The sequence below is a fragment of the Morone saxatilis genome, unplaced genomic scaffold (assembly GCF_004916995.1).
Source record: "Morone saxatilis isolate NCDOM2014 unplaced genomic scaffold, NCSU_SB_2.0 Contig9, whole genome shotgun sequence".
NCBI lineage: Eukaryota > Metazoa > Chordata > Actinopteri > Moronidae > Morone > Morone saxatilis.
The window spans coordinates 17,198,501-17,218,918 of NW_023340268.1; the positions used below are offsets into that span (position 1 = coordinate 17,198,501).

At 42.0% G+C, this 20,418-nt stretch overlaps 2 protein-coding genes across 2 annotated transcripts in view; both read right to left on the reverse strand.

Annotated features, from left to right (window-relative positions):
- The window catches only part of LOC118343232 (SNF-related serine/threonine-protein kinase-like), a gene marked incomplete at its 5' end in the record, with an annotated part of 23,546 nt that extends 8,845 nt beyond the window's left edge, over positions 1-14,701 (reverse strand). Inside the window, 6 exon segments of the mRNA XM_035681990.1 lie at positions 3,617-3,829; positions 5,168-5,309; positions 9,274-9,520; positions 10,361-10,579; positions 11,045-11,408; positions 14,453-14,701. Of these exon segments, the coding sequence (XP_035537883.1) occupies positions 3,617-3,829; positions 5,168-5,309; positions 9,274-9,520; positions 10,361-10,579; positions 11,045-11,167 (944 nt within the window).
- Positions 14,702-18,978: 4,277 nt separating this feature from the next.
- The window catches only part of rpl14 (ribosomal protein L14), a 2,816-nt gene continuing 1,376 nt past the window's right edge, over positions 18,979-20,418 (reverse strand). Inside the window, exons 4-6 of the mRNA XM_035682039.1 lie at positions 20,094-20,193; positions 19,897-19,950; positions 18,979-19,074 (exon numbers count right to left, since the gene is read on the reverse strand). Of these exons, the coding sequence (XP_035537932.1) occupies positions 19,015-19,074; positions 19,897-19,950; positions 20,094-20,193 (214 nt within the window). The 3' untranslated portion in view covers positions 18,979-19,014. The remainder of the gene's footprint in view (positions 19,075-19,896; positions 19,951-20,093; positions 20,194-20,418) is intronic.

A 20,418-nucleotide genomic window follows, 5' to 3' on the forward strand; every position in this document is an offset into this window, starting at 1 on the left:
AGAGCCTGGTATCAGTTATCAACATTTTCATTTGATCTTTGTGAATGTAAACTAATGCATAGAGTTGTTGAATCAAAATTAACTCACTAAGACATTCATTTTTACATGGGAGGACTTTATGTAAAGTATCATAGGCACATAGAAACAACCTTTTGCAGCTTGCCGCTCTCTCTTTCTCCCTCTCTCTTTGACTGTCCCTTCACTTCCTTGTTTGTTTCCCTTCTGTCTGTGGATCGCAGAGATCTGGTGACAGTGCAAAGCCACGTCATCTGTGACGCTGTCAAGTTTCTGATTCTAAATGCACAGCAACCTGGCGGCATGTTTAGAGAAGTTGGAATTGTGTAACATGGAGAGATGATGGTGCGTGCACTCATTTCAGTAACAGTTCTGCTACTACACAAAAACAATAAAAAACACACACTTCCATATGTTTTTGTCCGTGTGCTGGGTGATGTGTGTGGCTTAGAATCACATGCCTCCCTGACGGCCTTCTGCCTCATTGCCATGAACGATGAGCATGCAGTCACGCACGATTTGTGCTGCCAGTATTACTGTGAGTAACCGACCTGCATACATTGTTTTCTTTTCTGCCCTCTCTTTATTCCATCCTTTACTCATTCCTGCCCCGCAATCATCATACAATTTTGATTATTAAAATTTTGAAATACCTCTCAGATTTTCTTCAGTCAGCCAAAGCTTTGGATGTGACTGGAAATTCATTTGTGTCTTTACAGCATTGAAAAATTAAATTTTGGACATTTTAACACCCACATCTTTTCCAGAAACAGAGTCTGTTACTCTGGATAATCCACAGTCTTTTAGACAACTTTTGTTGTTTTTACTTTCAGCCATCACATGCTCCTGTTGATGGGTCAGCCAAAATCTGTACTAAGTAGAAGTACTGTTACATTACTAAAAATTTTACTCAACTTACGAGTAAAACTATTGGTGTTAAGAAATACTCTATTCTAGTAAAAGTTCAAAGTATTCTTCCCAAAACTACTGTAACTATAACTAGAGTATTACTTTTTAACCATTAGTAATCCGTTCATTATCAGTAGCAGGCATTCAATAAAAAGGGGAACTCCATGTAGAAAATATACTCGATAAACCAGTCAGCCAATTAATCAGGCGATTATCAGGCATTTTGAGATGATCGATGCTGCACTAATGAGGTTGATAAACAAGAAATGTCTAAGACACATCTGCAGACAGGCTTGTTAGCGTGGTTGCTTTGGAACGATGTGAGCACTCCTCGTGAGCTTTGGGATGGTGGTGAAAGTCTCAAGCATCCATCTGTAAGCCTAAATTTGTTTTATTTTTACACCAGTATTGGTTCGGAAAGTACAGACAATATCACAATGTGCACCCAATGTAATTGTATTTTTTTTAAATGTTTAAATGTTTTCAATCATAATACTTCCTAAAAGCCAAGGGTGTCGCCAGACAAGTTCTGAAATCTACAGCATAACCCATTGTGATTTTAGATTTCAATATAAAACAAACCCAGAAATAACACAGTTATACTTTACTCTTTCTTTGTTCTGCTCTTTAAATCGACCATCGAAAAACTCATATCAGTCGAGGACATTTCTGTGATCCATTCATACCTTTTATCAATTATCAAACTAATGTACAGATAAAGCAGAAAAGCTTTTAAACATGCATAGAAGTCAAGGGCCTTATCTGTCTCTATTTGGTTTCTGCTTATCTAAATCAAGTCCCTAAATTACACCAGTGCTGTTCTGGTCAGTGTGGTCACCTCTCCAAACCTTTTTTTCATGGTTTTCATTGGCCTACAGTGTGTTTTCATGCTGGATTTGCTCTAGATGGGCAAACAAAACAGAACTGATGGCGAAACGATTGCTGCCGATTGCAACATCTACTACATCTACATCTAAATGCAGATGAATGGTTTCTATAGACAAACTTGTTCAAGTAGTACCCAAAAAACAGCTAAATTACAATAAAGTGAAGAGTTCTAAGTTGTTTTTTTCTAACCCTGGTCAGCAGTGATGTTCAGAAGACTGCCTGCCTGCCTGTACTCATATGGGTACAAAAGACAGCAGTTACCTGGGTGATGGGAGACTTAGCTGGAAGGACACATCATTCAGGACTGCGAACATCTAAATCTTTACTCTGTCTCCCTGCCACTCTCCAAGCCTCTGGATATGGTTCTCCCTCTTCATTAGCTGCCTTTTCCTTCTGTCCAGAGTCTGCAAGGTAGTATAGACAGAGCAGTGGCGTACCTGGAGATGCGTCTGCCCCGCCTCACCAACCCATATGCTGTTGCCATGACATCATATGCCCGGGCCAATGAAAACAAACTGAACCGGGAGATCCTGAACAACTTCGTATCCCCAGGTGTCCTCACACAATATTCCTAAACATGATCAGTTGTGTGTGTGTGTGTGTGGGTGTGTGTGTGCGAGTGTGTGTGTACCTTTTACAAATCACCTTACAGAGATAGACACACAGACTTGGGTCTTCAATGAAGAATGTCGTAAATACAGTATAATAAGAATAAGAATAAGAAGAATAAGAATAAGAATAAGAATAAGAAGGCCACAGCTTACGCTCTACTAGCTCTGGTCAAAGCTGAGGTGAGCACATCCCACTTAGGTGATTTAGTGTGTTTAACCACGCAAAAGAAACCATAGTTACTCAGTGTTACTGTGTTAAAGGTCCAGTGTGTAACATTTAGGAGGTTCGACTTCAACCTGTGGTCCTTTGCTGCATTTGCTAATTTAATGATAATTCACCCAGTAATCTTAAAGATTATTTACTCTGAAGCACGTATGTCAGAACTCTGTTTGTTGCTACTGGTAAAGTTCGAAGGTCACCAAAGTCATTAGGGTTCATCCTGTGGGGGCCATGAATGTGTGGCAAAAGTGTCATAGAAAGTAATCATGCACTTGAGTAATAATAAAATTAATTAATTAATAATTAATAATAAATAAGAACTTCTGTTAATAAAGGCCTTTGAAGAAGCCAGACCTCTTGTCAGATGGTTCAATCAACAGCAGAAGGTGGGCGGAGGCTATGGATCAACTCAGGTAACACAGAACTTTCTCTGTCTGGAAGCATTTGTGTGTCTAAATTAACATTCTTTTGTGCTGTTTTCCTTGCATTCAGCTTATATTAATATGGGTTCATGCTATTGTTTATGTCTCTCTCCAGGCTACCCTAATGGTGTACCAGGCTGTCGCTGAGTACTGGGTCAATGCCAAAGAACCAGAGTATTATCTGAATGTGGAAATCTTGTTGCCAGGCAGGTCAAAAGCTGAGATTTACAATTTTAACAGGGAAAACCACCACACCACGAGAACATCTAGAGTAAGTACGCACGTACACACACACACACACATATCAACACGCAGATCATCACCAAACCCTGACCGTGAGTCAAAAGGAAGTGAGGGGGGTGGAGATTTAATTTGACATGGCAACAGCTCAGGATTGACTGCCAGCTGGTTGTTAATGGCAATTAAACTGTTGACGACACTCAATTAAGCTTCAGTTGGACTAGTGGACCATGGCGAATTTTTGGAGATTACACAGGAAAGAATAGCTGCATGTTAATTTACATGCGAGTGTGAGATAAAGGGGCACATACTCAGTTATGGTGTCTCGGTCTGCGATGCCGCCCAGCACCATGCGCTGGATGATGGAGCCATGCTCCTCCTCCGACAGGCTGCGGTGGGACACGAGAGGGGTGGACAGCTTGGTGGCCGGGGACGGGTCGACACCTTGAAGCCACTTGTGGCCCTCGATCTCGTCTAGGGTCGCTCGTTTCTTGGGGTCCCTCTGCAGCATATGGGCTATAAGACTGGAGGGAGTCACACAGGGGATCAGGGTTATGGAGGAACTACAGAAATGTCAGTACTCTATCTGTGTTTAGATACACATATTCACAATGTTCCCTTAGTATTTGGGATAACTGCATCATGGCTATTATCTGGCATTTAGAAACATCACCAGGTCTTTTTGTTTTGCTTTGGGCATCCTCTGTATCAGCAGTAATAACATTGTACTCATCAAGTTAATTCCTGAAATCTAGGAAGATGGCATCACTCAAATAAATCAGACCAACATGAGCATTCAGACATTTGGACAGATTTTAAACAAACCCCTCAGATAGCCAGACTTATCTGGAAGAGAAAATGAAAGCGAATGGTAAAATTATTACCTAAACTGCCTGCTGTAAACATCCATCACAGATCACACAACAATTTCTGTTTGGACTTTGACCTACTGTACTTGCTGTAAATGTAAACGTGCAGTTTTCCTGGGATTTGGGACTATTACCAACATTTTGATGTGCTGACCTTTAGTTTGACCTTCAAATTCAGTGGTTTAGATAAACTGGCTAAACTGTTGGCTTGTTTACAACCTGTCTGATCGTCTGAATGCTCGTCTCTTGCTCCACCCACCCGGGTTCCAACAAACTCCAAATGATTCCAATCGCCATCCCGTACAGCTGTATTTATATGATTGGACATTAGTATTTAGGTGGCAGCCACACAGCTGATGAATGATTAATCACCTGACACAAGCCCAACTTGAGTGTCTGAACTAACTTGATGTTAAGTTATAATAAAGCAGAATGATCCTAGAGATAATACAGTAGACAAGCTATCCATCTTCAGCATTTATTCCGCAGTCTAGTTTATAGGTGTAGCATAACTAATTTTAGTGGGTGAATCATTCACACAAACTAGGAAAAAGTGCTGTTTCCTCAAGGCCACATGGGTTAGCAATTTTAGGGTTGAACACATGCACCAGGACGCGTGCCAATATTTAAAGTACTGTGTGCAACAAAAAACTAATGAAGTCATGTCCAAAAATAAAATGTGTTTTCAAAGCTGCAGCCATTCAAAATGTATTCAGCACCTATTTCGCCCTGCTCTGCCTTGACGCATCGTTAAACCCTCACAATGTTAAAAATAGAGGGCCGATTTTAAAGGGTGCATTAGATACACTTAACGCAGCACTGCATCTCTGGTGGAGCAGCTGACTGCAGCAAAGAGCGAAAAGCAGGACAACGAAGAGGCAGCAGAAGAGAGACCGCTCCTCTTTTCTTCACACATCTACAAACATGAAATATGCAGCACCTGCAGAGTACCCCGTCCATCTGTGTGGGTATGCACGCGTGCGTGTTACTCACTCTCGGCATGCATGGGAGATGTGCGGAGGCACTGTGTATTTGCAGTCCATGATCATAGTGAGCGTCTCGCTGTCGTTAGCCTCCTGGAAGGGGGGCTGGCCACAGACCAGCATGAAGAGGATCACCCCCAAACTCCAGATATCTGCAGAGACACAGAGAGAATGCTTTCAGTTACTAAAACACACTTTTGAGGCACATAACATGAGAATTAAGTGTGATTTTGTTTTTAAAGAGGACGGCCACAGATATGAAAACAAAAATGATGACAGACATATAGTGAAGCATATGTCCTTTCTGCTTAGTGACCTAGATATAAAAAAACAAAAGCTGCCTCCCTCCCAGTCCAAATGAAGCATAAATCATATTCGATCAGAGCCATTTCCATAAATACGTACAGGCTTAGGACACATCTGTCTAACCAAGGATGAGTCTCTGCACTGCTGCTGCTGCCGGCGTCATGCTCACACACACACACACACATGCATGCATGCACTCCCACACAAACACATAGTGCGAGGAAAGTGGGTTAATGTGTTCATCCCTTAAAGCTTCATACAAATGCTAATTTCATGGAACAGTTCTCTTGGTCCGATTATCCAGTTTAAAAGAGCAACTTTTTGCTCTGGGCATTCTGTGCCGCTCTGGTCAGCAGGATGGTCCACTGACACACATTCTGCAGTCATATACCGACTACGAGCAGAGAGACAGTAACATAAAAGCATACAGATTCCTAGTGAGTATGTTGACTTGACAGTGCCTTTCTTTAATTTTAAAGCTGCGTTAATTGTTTTTTTTTGGCCACTTGGGGGCAGCGGAACAGGCTGTAAACACAACACTGACGTATCAACTTGTAAACTTGTGGCCAACATGTTAGCAAACAGTTGCCTATTTACACGTCTAGAAGACACAACAGCCAACATTAGTATTAATTCAGAATCATGTTGCTAGCTATCTAGTTGCTAACTTTATGTAGCATTTGGTGCTAGGCAGGTGGTGGACAGCTGATTTAACAGAAACAATGAGCTCAAAGATGCTAAGAAGTCCTGTAAATTTTGAGGGGAGAGTGGGGTGATAATTCTCTGTGGGTTTGTCAGCATGAGCGACCGCTTTGACAGTAAACAGTCATTTGACTAATTGTTAATATAAAAATATTAGTGCAGCTTTAAAGTGCTTATCTTTGAGTCTTTTTACTGCCATTTTAGGTTTTAGGTGCCTAATGGTGTGTCACTATTTGATAAAACAAAGTGGTGTGTGACTTTTTCTCTCTAAATAATAAAACCAACCAGAAATGTAAAATACTTCCACTTCCTGTGCAGCAGATTACTTTTTATCAAAAGACAGAACAGCAGACGCAACAGTGACAACCTGAACAGAGCATGTGCTTGTGTAACTTACATCAGTTTGATACATTAAAGACTTATTCTATAAAACAGAGGTGGTAAACTGAGATTAAGTGGGTTTATCCTCCCCAACACCCCTTGTGATATGTCTTCACATTTCTTCATATCAGTGCAGTTTGAAAGGAAACGCTGGAGATTTCAATCTGGTGAAGTAAATGTGCCAGTTTACTGTGGGTGGCGAGTATTTATTGCTCTGAGGCTTGAAGGAGCGTCTCATACTGCTGATGGAGGGAGCAAACGCTGCTGCAGTCCCCACCACCATCTTACCCCTAGCCAACGTATCCTAGCAACCGTGACCCTTCTCCCTCATTACTCGCGTCAGCGGTCCGCCAAACTTCCTTCCTCGATAACTTTATTTATAAACCAGATGGCTGACACATCTCTGGATAACACCGTTCGCGTCACTGCACATTAGCATCACTTGAGCTAACAACGCCGGCTACTTACTGGCGACAGCTGGGAGTGTAAACATCCCTTTCTGCTGTCCTGCATTGCATTTTCACACCAATTGCTTCCCTGAGATAACCAACAACCACTCCCTTGTGTCTTGACACTGTTAACCCCGAGGCGGAGTGGGCCAAGTTCAGCATCCTGGCCTGCTGATCATTATGCAACATATTTTTTCTATAAAAAAAAAAAAACCTCTCACTTGTTCATTATGCACAGATATGCTCTGAATTATGCATGTGCCCAGGATATGTTCTTTGTAATTGCTATTAGGTAAGTTAATGTGCGGCTTGTGCTTCTTGAAGAGGAAGCAGAAATCTATATTTAAATTTCCATTTACTGGAGACAAAAAGGAAAGAGCCCACACACTGCATAACATCAAAAGGCAAAAGGAGGCAGGCATCTTTTCATATCAATTGTTAGTCCACCATCCGCTCCCGAAAGTGCACACAACATTTCCTTCAGATATTATGCATCAGAATGAAATTTCACATACTTTTGTTTGATTATTCTATTCTCAAAATTCATTTTATTCTGTCCCTCAGAGGCTGGAGGTTAGGTTAGGGTATTTTTCACCATTTCTTGACGGTTAATAGAGAAACAGATTAATCTATAATGAAAATAAGTGTTATTTGCAGCACTAGTCTTGATGCCTAAGCATGTGAGAGAATGAAGACGTTTTTCTGCTGGTAAAAGCACTTGACACCTTTAGATTAATAAATACATTTTGCTTTTCTTCTGCCTTTTTTCGCAGTTTAGGCATTCTGAGCCTCCTAATTGGCTCCTTCTGTAAGCTCTGTAGGCCTGACTACTGGTGTAACATTTCCCTCAAATTATTTTCAGCACTTCCTCAAAAGAGCAACGAACTCCAAACAGGCCCGATTTGAGAGAGCCGAGCGAGGACAGCCTCTTTATCTCCACAACAAACTGGGCTCGCCGCCACCTGGCAAGTCACCAGCAAAACTCAGCACCCTACAGACTGTCAGCAGGTACCTTGGCAGCGACGTAATCCCAGGCCAGGTTACCTCAAAGCCCCGGACTTCAGGACTGCTGGCCCCCACTCAGCCTGTTTCACATCAAACTGCACCACTGATAGAATCACACAATATTACATCCCGGCTGGGTGGATAATCCTCGCAATCAAAACATCATCATCTCAGCTGAATGAACAATAGTGCACGGTCGGCATGAACACTCCAGAGGACAGAACACACACACACACGCACACACAAGCTGAAAATGTCCACAAAGATCTGACTTGTCATCTGGGTCAAGTGCTCAGGCAGGCTTGTACAGGACAGCTGACCTCACGTACCCAGCCACTCACACGATCATCCAAAACCCACACATGCGGTCCAATAACAGAGGCTATTATTACTGCACTTTCAATAATTGGGAGAGGCTCATCTTCTTGGCACAAAAGAGGCTGAGATGAAGCGAAGGCAGACAGAAGAAAATAGCCACTGCAAATCCACTCAGTCAGAAAAACAGAGAATGCTTCTCTTTTGCTCTGACGCAGTGGCCTCTGGGTAGACAGAGGGACTGCTGATGCTCTCGCCCGCTCCTCTCCTTTCTCTTGTCACCCCCCCCCGACGCTTCTTTACCCAGCGAATCCGCACAACTGTTTCATTTCATTTCCATTACATTTTAATTTAATGTCTAAGCTGGATTGGCACCACTATCGATGGGACAGGCGACTGTGAGGCTGCTTGAGGTGTGTGTGTACGCTGCAACCACAGAAGAAGAGAAGGCTGAGGAAACCAATTTCAGCCCCGATCTGATATCAGATTTTATTATACACAGAAAGGCCATGACTGTCAATAAATGTCAACTGCAGACAAAAATAAACTGCAGGTGTGGGACTGCAATTCGGTGGATTAAGTCTCATTTCCAAACTGTCAGGTGGGCTAACACCTTCTGAACTTTGAGCAGCTCCTCGCCTTTCTATCAGCCGGCTGATAAAGTTGTCTGAGGGGGTCTATCCAAAGTACTGCAGGTCATATAGTGTGGTCAAAGTGCATGCAGAGCTATCAGTAGCTCATATCAGCAGATAGAGAGTGTGAATGTGAAAGCATCAGTCAACCAGGCTCATACAGTAGAGGACGGCCTGTACCGCGTTATGTGACCTGCGACACACACTGGACTCCGGACTGTGTCCCATACCAGTAAAGGTAACAGCTGTAATAATGATCTGACTCTGATCAATCCGCATCAGCGACGTAACCCAGAACTCACTCTCTGTCACTTGTTTGAACTCACCCACAGCAGGAGCATCGTACTCGTCCCCCAGCAGTATTTCGGGAGCAGAGTACGCCAGAGAGCCGCAGGAGGTGTTGAGCTTTTTCCCGGGCTGAAACCGGTTGCTGAAGCCGAAGTCGGTGAGCTTGACGACACCCTGCTTCTCGAAGAACACTACGTTCTCCGGCTTCAGGTCCCTGTGCACCACATGCAGCCGGTGGCAGTAGGAGATGGCGTGGACTATTTGGGCGAAGTAACACTTGGCCACCTTGTGGAGGAGGGGGCAGGAACGTTAGCAAGAGTAATGTATTTCGGTACAATACTGTGGCAGTTTGTTAGCCCATGAGACAGCAAACACAACCACCACAGAAAAACTCCATAGTGCTAACCAGCAACTAGCAAAACCTTTAGCAATGCAGTTTTAGACAATTTAAAGCAGTAGTTGGACAGTTGTGGAAATAAATATAATTGCTGTTTTGCTGAGATGAGAAGATTGACACCACTTTCATGTCCGTCCCTTAAATATGGAGCTACGACCAGCAGCTGATCCCAAAAAGAATTTTCATGCACATGCACTAATCTAAGTGCATATTAAGCATATTTGTACCACAAAACCAACATTGCACTGCTTATTGGCTACCTCACTGTATACCAGTAAGTGTACATAGAAAGTCAGCCACTATTGCCATTGCAGAGTTTGAGAATATCTCATCCCTTTTCCCTGCTTAACTTGTAATGTTTCAATGTCACACAGTTGCCTCCTGGTGTCTGGAATTTATTAACTTTAAAGAATCTGTATGCGCAACGCATTGGTGAGCTTCTAACTATCTTTGAACTGTCCTTCACTGCATTTCCACTAAACAGTCTCAAGAAAAAAAGAAAAAAAAACAGAACTTCATCCAAATTCTGTTCCCTAGAGACTTTATTTCAGTGACTCTCATCCATTTGCAGGAGAATTAATATTTATATTACTTTACTGGTCTCCTTTCTCGCTCGGTAGAGACTTCCTAAGTCAAGGACACTTCTACAGTTAGGATGATCTTTCATCTGCCAGCTGAAGCAGTCCATGCAACCTAATGGCCACTCCACTGCCCACAATCCCACCCACCTCCTCAGTGAGGCCTCCGTCGTGCTTCATGATGCAGTCGTACATGTCTCCTCCGTCTCCCAGCTCCAGGATGAGGTAGAGCTTGGTGGCCGTGTCGATGACCTCGTAGAGGCGCACCACGTTGGGATGCTGCACCATCTTCATGCATCGCACCTCCTGGAAAAGGTGCCCCCGCGCCACCGGGTCCAGCTTAGTCTTATCTATCACCTTCACTGCAACCTAGAGGAGCAGCATAATGAGAAAAAACAGCAGTGATGATACACATCTGTGCCAGTCTACAACTATCAGCAGCAACTTTCGCATACTGTACAGCCTGTTTGTACTTGTGGACTGAAGCAGCTAATTGCTGATGTGTACTGCAGATACTACAGACATTGTGATAGTAATCTAACAAAAACATTACAAGAATTTGTCTGGTTGGGAACACCTCTAGAAACAACATTAAAACCATCATGTGATGGTTCTAAAACATTAACAAAAGCCAAGATCTTGGCTTCATTTCATATCATTTCATTCATCTAACCTCAGAGACATTACTCAAAGTGTCACTAGTCACTCATCTTTGGTATGTCTGTCTCTCAGGGTGAGAATGAAATCTATTTGAAGCTATTTATATATGAGGAGATCTAATCACTGGCATCAGAGCGTTGCACTTTCATGTACAGGCATCGATCAGCCACGTACCTTTTCCCCAGTGAAAACGTGTCGGGCCAATTTGACCACAGCAAAGTGTCCACGGCCCAGCGTCTTGTCCAGGTCATACAGCCCGGCGATCTTCCCATCGTGATGACGTTTGAGCCCCGCCATGGCTGCACGTGGACTAGGACGAAGGAGCTGCCCTCTGTTGCCTGCTGGTCTCCGGTCAGTTCTCCATCTCCTCCTGAGTGGGTAGAAGTTAGCTGAGGTTTGTGGCGGTGGTTCGGTTGATGCTAGGCCAGCTGTGGGTCTCGTGAGGTAGCTTCAGGGGTTTGAAGGGAAGATCCCCTGCTGGATGGGAACGGCAAATATTTGCAGTGCTCCGCTCAATTCAATCCCATCTTCTCGTGATCTGAGGGTGAAAATGGTACGAGAGAGAGGAGGTCAAAATTCACCCTTTCATATTGACAACACGACACTTCAATGAATCAGTACAATAAACTGAGTCAGTGCTTTGGAGGAAGTCCTGCTAAATGCTGAGTCGTGAACCTGTCTCACCCTCAAGACTGCATCCTCTGCGTGTTAGGGTAACAATGCAAAACAAAGAATCTACAGCCTTGCTAGCAAATCTGTGAGGTTGTACTAAATGCTAGAGTTAGTTGCTGGTTTTACAGGTATTTGGTCATAAATGAGAAAGAAATTAGACCAATTCAAATTTTAATGTGATGATGGGATCATAAATGTTCGTTCTGACGTGACCAAACCTTGAGCCATGCTGCTAGCTAGGCGTATCCTTTAACAATAAAATCAGTTATAATTGTGAAAAAGTTTCCGATCTCTTCCAATCCAAGCTAAACTAAAACTAAAACTAGCAGTCCCATATGTGTACAACCCAACACATGGCCTACATGATCAAATATATTCAATATTCCACATGAATACTTGGGGACAATCACTGACTCTCTTGTACAGATACGACTGTAAAGTGTTCATGAGACATTTCTTAATGTATTTTATACACTAACCTTAACCCTTGCCAAAGGTTGTTAGTAACACAGCTTTGATAAATGGAAAATACAAAAAAACAGTTAATTGATATGACATTAAAACTACTGCTAATTAGTGATCAATTAATACTAAAACTATTTTTTCAGCTCAAGTTAATGCACACACACACACACACACACACACCATCCAATGCTTCTCTACTATATTTAGAATTGTTTCATACTAAGTGTTGTGTCATTAGATATTTTTTGCCCCTCGGGGATGACAAAACTCTCCGATTCTAGACCAATAAATCTCAAATACCGCCGCGCTCACATGTCCGAACCTCTGCTCTGTTCACCAGAAGCGACTGTCGTCATACAGTATGTTGCTTCACAGCCCTGGTTATGAAACAACGCCTCCAGGGGAGGTATGGCATTCCTCTTCCAGGAATCTACCTGCGTGCCAAGAGCACAGAGACGGCAAAACACACAATGTGCAGGCAAAGAACATTCCTCATTTCTGGGAGGCGATCCTCGCCTAGGTGTGCCCCACTCACCTGGATTCACAGAGACAACAGGAAACCATAACAACTGTTGCCAAGGAACACACCTATCAACACTGACTAGATACAGTAAGATGGATAAAATCAAAACGTCTCGAACCCACCAGCAGACTGCGGTTGCAAAAAACGAAACTATGAAAGCCCAAAAAGCTCTTTGGGGTTTTTCTGTGATCGTCAGTTGGAGGATTGTACCTGTGAGAAAAGAGTGAGTCATTTTTCTTATAATAGGAAGCTGACATCTCAATCTGTCTCTGTCTATCTATCTCTCTCTCACTCGCACACACAGACACAAAAGTAATCTCAACACCGCTGAACTCTTTGCCTGACACTGACAACATGTAGGTGTTGATGTTTCACAAAAGTGAAGCCATGAAAGGAGACACACACACACACACACACACACAATCACAGACACATACACTGTGACAGCTCTGGCACACCAGTCAGGCTGACGGGGCAGGTTAGGTGAGATCAGCGTGGGCTGGAGCGTGGTGGTGAGCTGGGTCAAACCAGGATCTGCTTGCCTAAATCTAGACCTCTTATTTACCTCAAGAGTGTGTGCGCAATCACTTGATCGGTTTAAAGCAGGTGATGAGCGAAATTACAAGTTGAGAAAATTGGATGTTAGAAACAGTTTGGTGTTTTAATTACAAAGCCAGCCAAGCCTCTCGTCCTCCTCACATCCAGTACAGCAATGTAGCTGCCACGCATGCTTTGAGGCCGTTTGTGTAACTGTTCCAGGTGCTGCTGGTGTATTGATTTACCAGGTAGTAGTGTGCATGTGTGTACACAGACACACACACGCGAGGTCAAGGACCTGTTATAATAGCTGCTCCACTCACACAGCCTGTGAGATTCAAGATATGAACTGGGGGATTATAAACTGGTTGACTGGACAATCAGCTTGCTGGTACATTGGATCATGATATCGATGTGGTATCAATGTGTGAAGGAGAGCCAAGTTAGTTCAGATGATTCAGAGACAGATCTGGTATCCAGTTCTACCAGTTCAACCAAACACTTAAGAGATTTTCATATATGAGGCTGGAATCATGCAATAGAAAAACCAACGGTTGGATGGAAAAGTCTGGAAAAAACAACAACATTATATTAAGTAGCAGCAATTTGTTTTATTGTGTTTCCTGTTGTCCTATCCTAATCATCTCATCACCCCTCACAACTCACTTGTGACCCCTTGCAGGGGTCCTAAAACCCAGTTTGGGAGCCACTGCTAACAAATACAAGTAGAACACAAATATTACACATCACTAAGAGACGAGTGTTACAGTGGCAACACAGCAGTTATGGTTGTAACATAAGGTGCTATATAGATATTGTAAGGTCCCTGAATCAATACCGATCCACAAGGACACAATAACATCTCTAAAGAACTAAGACACTAATTACTCTACACTATCTTATCTACATGGGGTTATTGTAGGGCTGCAGATATCATTAAGAAGTCACTGTAAACCACCACACAGTCCCATATAATAGGACTCTATTAGTAGCATCATATGTGTGAACAGTATGACTTTCAATAAGCACAATATGAAAGCACTGTTGTGTTCAAGCTGCGTTACAATTCTCCATTTTATCAGCTTTATCTTCACTGTATAGGTGCTACTGCCCATATGGGACCCCCCCCACACACACACACCCCCAGTCCCCCTGTACTGTCAACATGCCTGCTGGCTGCATCCACAATAACATGACAGCGCAGACCAGCCTGCGCCAACAGCACACGGATAAAAGCTGTGAAGACACGGGCAGCATGTTAAAATGCGCCTCGAAGGATGCGCATTTAAACACAAGTGCCCCACAGAAATCCGCCGGAGCAGATATAAGTTGACACATATTACTACACGGGCCCACACCGTCAGCCTGCATGCAGCTCTACTTACCACACAGGGACCTGAAGCAGCGGCAGCCGTCCTATCTGCTCCCTCTAAACCCGCGGGAGTGTGCGGGGGCTCCGCGCGGTGAGCTGCGGGTTTTAACGGGGCTGAAACGGTCCCGCGTTCAGTGTGACAGTCGGTACCGACTGAGTGGCTGACAGCGAGCGGACGACGATGAATCCAACGAGTCCCCGTGTAAGTCTGTCACACTGTCAACTCAGCCTCCTCGTTCAGCTCCCCCTCTCGCGCGTTCAGCTGCGTCAAACACACACAGGTAGCGGGCGGACACAGGAAGTGTCGCTTTCAGAATAAAAGCACGGTCCTCTGTTAGCGCCAGTGGAAAGGTTCAACTATGAAACAGGTCTATTTCAGTCAGTTAAAAACAATAAAAACTGATCTTATTGTTTTTACAAGTTTTATTAAAATATGAATGATATAGGCCTAAAAAATAATTTAATATGTAACATGGACCTTTTGCTTTTGTATTTACACTTTTTTCCTCAGCTATTAGTCATTCCTTTTTGGACTTGAGAAAACCCCTTAAATGAAAATTAACTGTTAGTCAGTGCACTTGCATGTGAGCATTTTTATCATTCTCAAATATTACAACTTTGGGGAAGTTGAACAGAATTCACTTCATTGCGAGAGTTCACATTTGATTGGTTACATTTATGTATTTGCTCCATCAATCAATGAGTCATCAAACATATTTAATGAGTCATCAAACATATTGAATGCTTTAGAGGAAGAGAAAAGTGGTGTATTTAAATATGAAAACTCTCAAAACGTTTTTAACATTTATTTGGCATATACCAAGAGATAAATGAACAACTGACACAGAGACACACAGATGTCTTTAAGAACAGCTAAGAGAAAGACCTAACTTCAAAACTGTGAATAACAAACCACTTACATGTGCTAATATCAGTATATACAGCAAATATAAGCAATGGGCTCAATATATAGGGTTTTTACCAACATAAACATAAAGATCAGTCTCACTCGTTATGGATATTTATTTTGAAGGGACCGGGGAACTGTTTTCCGGTGTGGTTACTTGTGAATGACACCTTTATCATCACTGCGCATCGGTACCATTCATCTTGACGTCAGAACTACGCTCAGAGAAAAGCATGATAATAACAGAAAATGTACTTTATTGATCTGTGCTCATGTTTGGACCCTGACTCAATCCATTCAGATGAACTGTGGGCGGCAAACACACACTGATTCATTACATGACCCCGGCTACAGAAGAACAAAGGGTCATTATCAGCTTTTATACTACTATATAATATCCAAGCAAGCAGTCATTCAGACCAATAAGTCAGTTGCCCCCCCCAGGCCTCCCTCACCTCTCACTCACCCATCCTGCCAGGGAGGAATCCGGTGCCTGCTGTGTGCTGGTGTGAGGGGAGGTGTGTTGGCATGAACTGTGTGTCCCTGTTCTCTGCACTGAACCGGCTGGGCAATGTTCAAGTGAGTTATGTAATATTTACAAGCTCCTCTCTGAGATTTTAAGTAGAACCTGTTTGGCTGGTGACAGGATCTCCACACTGATTCACCTCAGACAGGACTGGGCTGCAGGAGGCCTGTGCTCTATGGGAAGATGTGGTATGTGTTGCCATTGGTGGCAGGCTGCACTGTGCTGTGGTTGAGTGATGCAAGTTCAATGTGATAATTATTAATGGCCTACCATCGGCTGCAAACAGTTCACTCTTGTGTATAATCTATAGAGGATTTAGCATTGCAGAATTAAGCTTCATGCATCTGAAAGGGTATTACCTTGGTTTTATGCTTTTTTTTAAGTAAGTCAAAATAAAGACAAAGAGGTCAAGGTCCACTATTAGCTGGCACTGCCATCTAGTGGAGACAAGGATTCTTAGCACAAAACAAACATCTTATTTTGCCCGATGTTTAGCTTTCTATATGAATTTCACACACTCATCAAGGCCAGTTTAGTGGGCTGTACATTAATCCTAAATCCTGATCAACTGAGTCATAGACTGGATTATCGGGAGAAAAGTAGGAAACACAATACGTCAGTATTAAAGTTGATGTAAGTCAGGAAATCTTAAGAGAGATTTAACTTACAGTGCTGAACAACTAATCCTCAGTTTTTTGCTCCTCTTACTGTTGTGAAAGCTTTAAGTAAAGCCCTATTGGCCCACTTTCAAATTTGTCAAAATGCTAAAAGGGAACCTCTTACTATTTTCCCCCCACATTTAGACCAAGTCCATATCAAAAACCACTTTACCTAGACATGTCAATGATTACCCCAAAGAGGCCAGAGACTCTTTAAAACACAGTCTCTGATTTGTGAAACCTTTATTCTATTTGTGAAAATGCAAAGATGTTGCAATATTTCTCTGCTTTTTCGCCAGCATTTAGACCACATTGGACTAGGTCCAGATCAAAACCCACTATAGATATGGGGGAAAAAACTTACATTTTACTTCTTTTTTTAATTGTCACAAATAGAACAAAGGTTTCACAAATCTGAAACTGCTTTAAAGAGTCTCTGGCTTCTCCGGGGTCAAGTCTAGTATGGTGGTTTTTGATCTGAACCTGGTCCAATGTGGTCTAAATGTGGGGGGAAAGAGTAAAATCTCCCCTTTTAGCATTTTGACTGGTAGAATAAAGTTTTCACAAATTTGAAAGTGTTGTTTTTCTTGTCTCAGTGCACTTCAATCGATGTCTATCTGACTTAAAGTTTCAGCTATCTGACTAGAATGAGACCACAAACTCCCACTGAAGGTCCACAGCATGGTGACACAGACTCACAGAAAGCAAAGAGAACTGACCGTTTCATTCCACGTGCAAGATTGATGTGCATCAACACAGGTTACAATCAAACCGAGTTTTCCCGGGATACAACTGACTAGAATCACTAGTATATATAATAGAGTGATTTTCTTTCCCAACTCTCCCTGAGACAGTCTTGGTCTTTGGGATGTGCTGAGCTCACGGCACAATGAATAACAACTCTCCTAACTAGTGTGAGACAACCAGTGTGAATACATGAGGATGAACATACATGAACATAAAATATTATACTGTAAGCCTGTAAAATTAAACATAGAATAACACAACATAATATAGTTTGCTTCATGTTCACAGAACCTTATCCCTGAATGCATTTTCCCACTACCAAAGTGGGTTTCAGACAGCGTTGAGGCTTTACCTAAAGCTTTTACAGCAGCAAGAGGAACAACAAACGGAGGATCGGTAGCTCAGCACTGTAAGTTAAGTCTCCCTGAAGTTTCTGCTGAATGAGAAGCCAATAGAGATGGGATTAACGGCTCTTTGAAGGGAGCCAGATCTTGTGGAGCCGTTCCTTTCAAAGAGGTGTTCAAAAGACTGGCTAATTTTTATATTTATTTATTTTTAAGAAGCCAGCCTGGGGGTAACTCATTTTATCCGGGAAATAATCCCTGGGAGGAATGATAGGGTAAGATTTGAATCAGAATCATTCCAACTCAGATATCCCACCAATATATATTCTATTGGTGGGATATCTGAGATTGAGTTATTCTGAAATATAGATTATAATTTTATTTGGCATGTGTGGACTAGATTTTAATGTCTGATCTGATTCATTGTAAAACACTCGACAATGTGGCCACATCTCTCTGCTGACAGTGAGATCACTGTTTTGGATTAACCATTTGTATAAAATATGAATGTTTAATCTTCACTTGTTATTTGTGGAACACCTAAAAAACTTTGCGGCACAATAAAAAACTAAGCAGGCTACAATTAACTTAGATGCAAAACAGCTTTTAGTGCAGAAATGTCCACAAACAAGGACATTAAAAAAAGAACAGCTCCCAACTGCGATTCGGTTCCTCACTGCACTATGTATTTAAAGTTAGTCATTTTTAAGATGTTCTATTAAACAAGAGTTTCTAAGTGTACTGAGGGAGAACTATTTTTTAGCTGAGCGTGATCTGAGCCAATGGTGGACGAGAACCTTTCCTACGTGACACTCGTGTAATTCCCTCAATGTAAAAACATCAATACTCACACTGGAAAAAAACAAAAAAACGGTCCCAAACATTAAAATATATCTGGAAGACTATTCAATTAGAAAAGATTAAATATGCTTCAAAACATTACATCTTATTTGGAGACAATCTACACTTATATAGTATTACGTAAATGTTCAGATACATGTAAATTGGGAGGGTTAGTAATATTAACTTTTTTTCCTTGCCCCAGTTTATTTCATTACTCTTCCTGTTATTAAACTTACTGATTGAGTGCCTGTGGATACTTTAACAGCTTCTACAGATTCATTATTATTAAACAGAGCAGTAACTGACCCACCAACTACTTACTCTACTTTCAAACAGAACGGTTACAGATCAGGTTGAAGTGCTTGGCCCCCTGGATGAAACATGACCAACTTCAGACTACATTCAGTATTCTGCAGGTGCAGGCCAAGCCACAGTCAAGATCATTTCACCTTTTTATTTGGCATAAGATATGTTAACTGACACCAGAGATGATAAAAGGAGAAGACACAGATGAACAATTGAACAAGAGATTTATTTTGTGAAAACTTTTCACTTCTTTGCTGCCTCCTTCTGGAGCTTCTTCACCTCGTGCTTGATGATCTTGTTCCTCTGTAGAAACAAAGAGAATAAGTGCATTAATTAACAATACTCATTGAATGCTCTAAGAACGCCACACTTTACGCTTAGGAAACACTTAATAGTACATACAGTGGACTTCTGATTCAGTACATTCAACGGTGTTAACGTGATGTGTTTTAGTACAGTGCTCTCCATTTTAATATACGCACAAACAGATTGAGAGCAGTGTGGTTACGTAAATATCCAACAGTCCAGGGAACAGAAATAAAGCAAAATGTTGTCAATTAAGCTTATAAAGAGGCAATTATCTACAGGGTTTCAGCAGGTACCAACAGGTTAAATTTAAGACCATTATGAATACAATTTAAGACCCATTTTATCGCCATACTGGCAAAAAAGTACAAAGGATATGAAGTGAAACCAGTACTGGTTCCATTTTGTAGTTGTTACAGCATTAATATAATTCTTTCCAAAGACTGAAAATTAACATTAACTATTAATCAACACAACTTTAAGATCTGACTAAATCATATTTAAGACAATGTTAGGTCCAAAAACGATCATTAGATTTTAGACTTTTTAAAAAGACTATCTACAAAACATATTCAACAATTAAAATAGTTATAACCTTAATATCAACAGGAAAGAGGAGTAAACACGCTATTAACTATTTAAATATGTTAAAGGTAAAGGAATATACAACTGATATTTACATATATTAAAGATTAATTATTTATGGTGACACCTGTTATTTGTAACAGCCAGAATTAATCCCATGGTATTTCGCTGGCCCACTGGTCTTACAGTAATGAAACCTGCTTAAATGAGGCGACTTGGGTGTGTTGCACTTACCATCCTCTTGGCCTTCGTCACCTTGTAGCGGTCAAAGTCAGACATTTTGGCCCTCTGCAAAGACAACCAGGAAGATAGGGGTCAGGGATACAACCGGAGTGATTTACTTCACTTTACTCTCACGCATGTCACACCGCTTGGCACAGCTTAACACCCAATATGTTGACAGTGATCGGAAACACAAACACAGCCTTTACCTTCTGTCTTGCCTCGATCTTCTTGGCCCAGCTGCTTTGGGACCACTTGTCGCTGACTCCAGCCTTCTCCCAGGCTCTCCTCACAAACTTCTGGCGGGCACTGTGAACGGTTACATACAGTCAGCACCGACGCTAGAGGCACGATTAATGTTTCGTTACAACAACAAGGCCCTGTTCAAAGGTGGCAATGAGTTAGGCGATGCGCTCACTGGTCAGCAGGACAGTTCGTAGCGCACAAATTATTGCAGCCAAGGTAGTCACATTAGATGAACTTAAGTACGAATTTGCAGTACAGCGCGGACAGGAATCTATCTTTGAACACGAG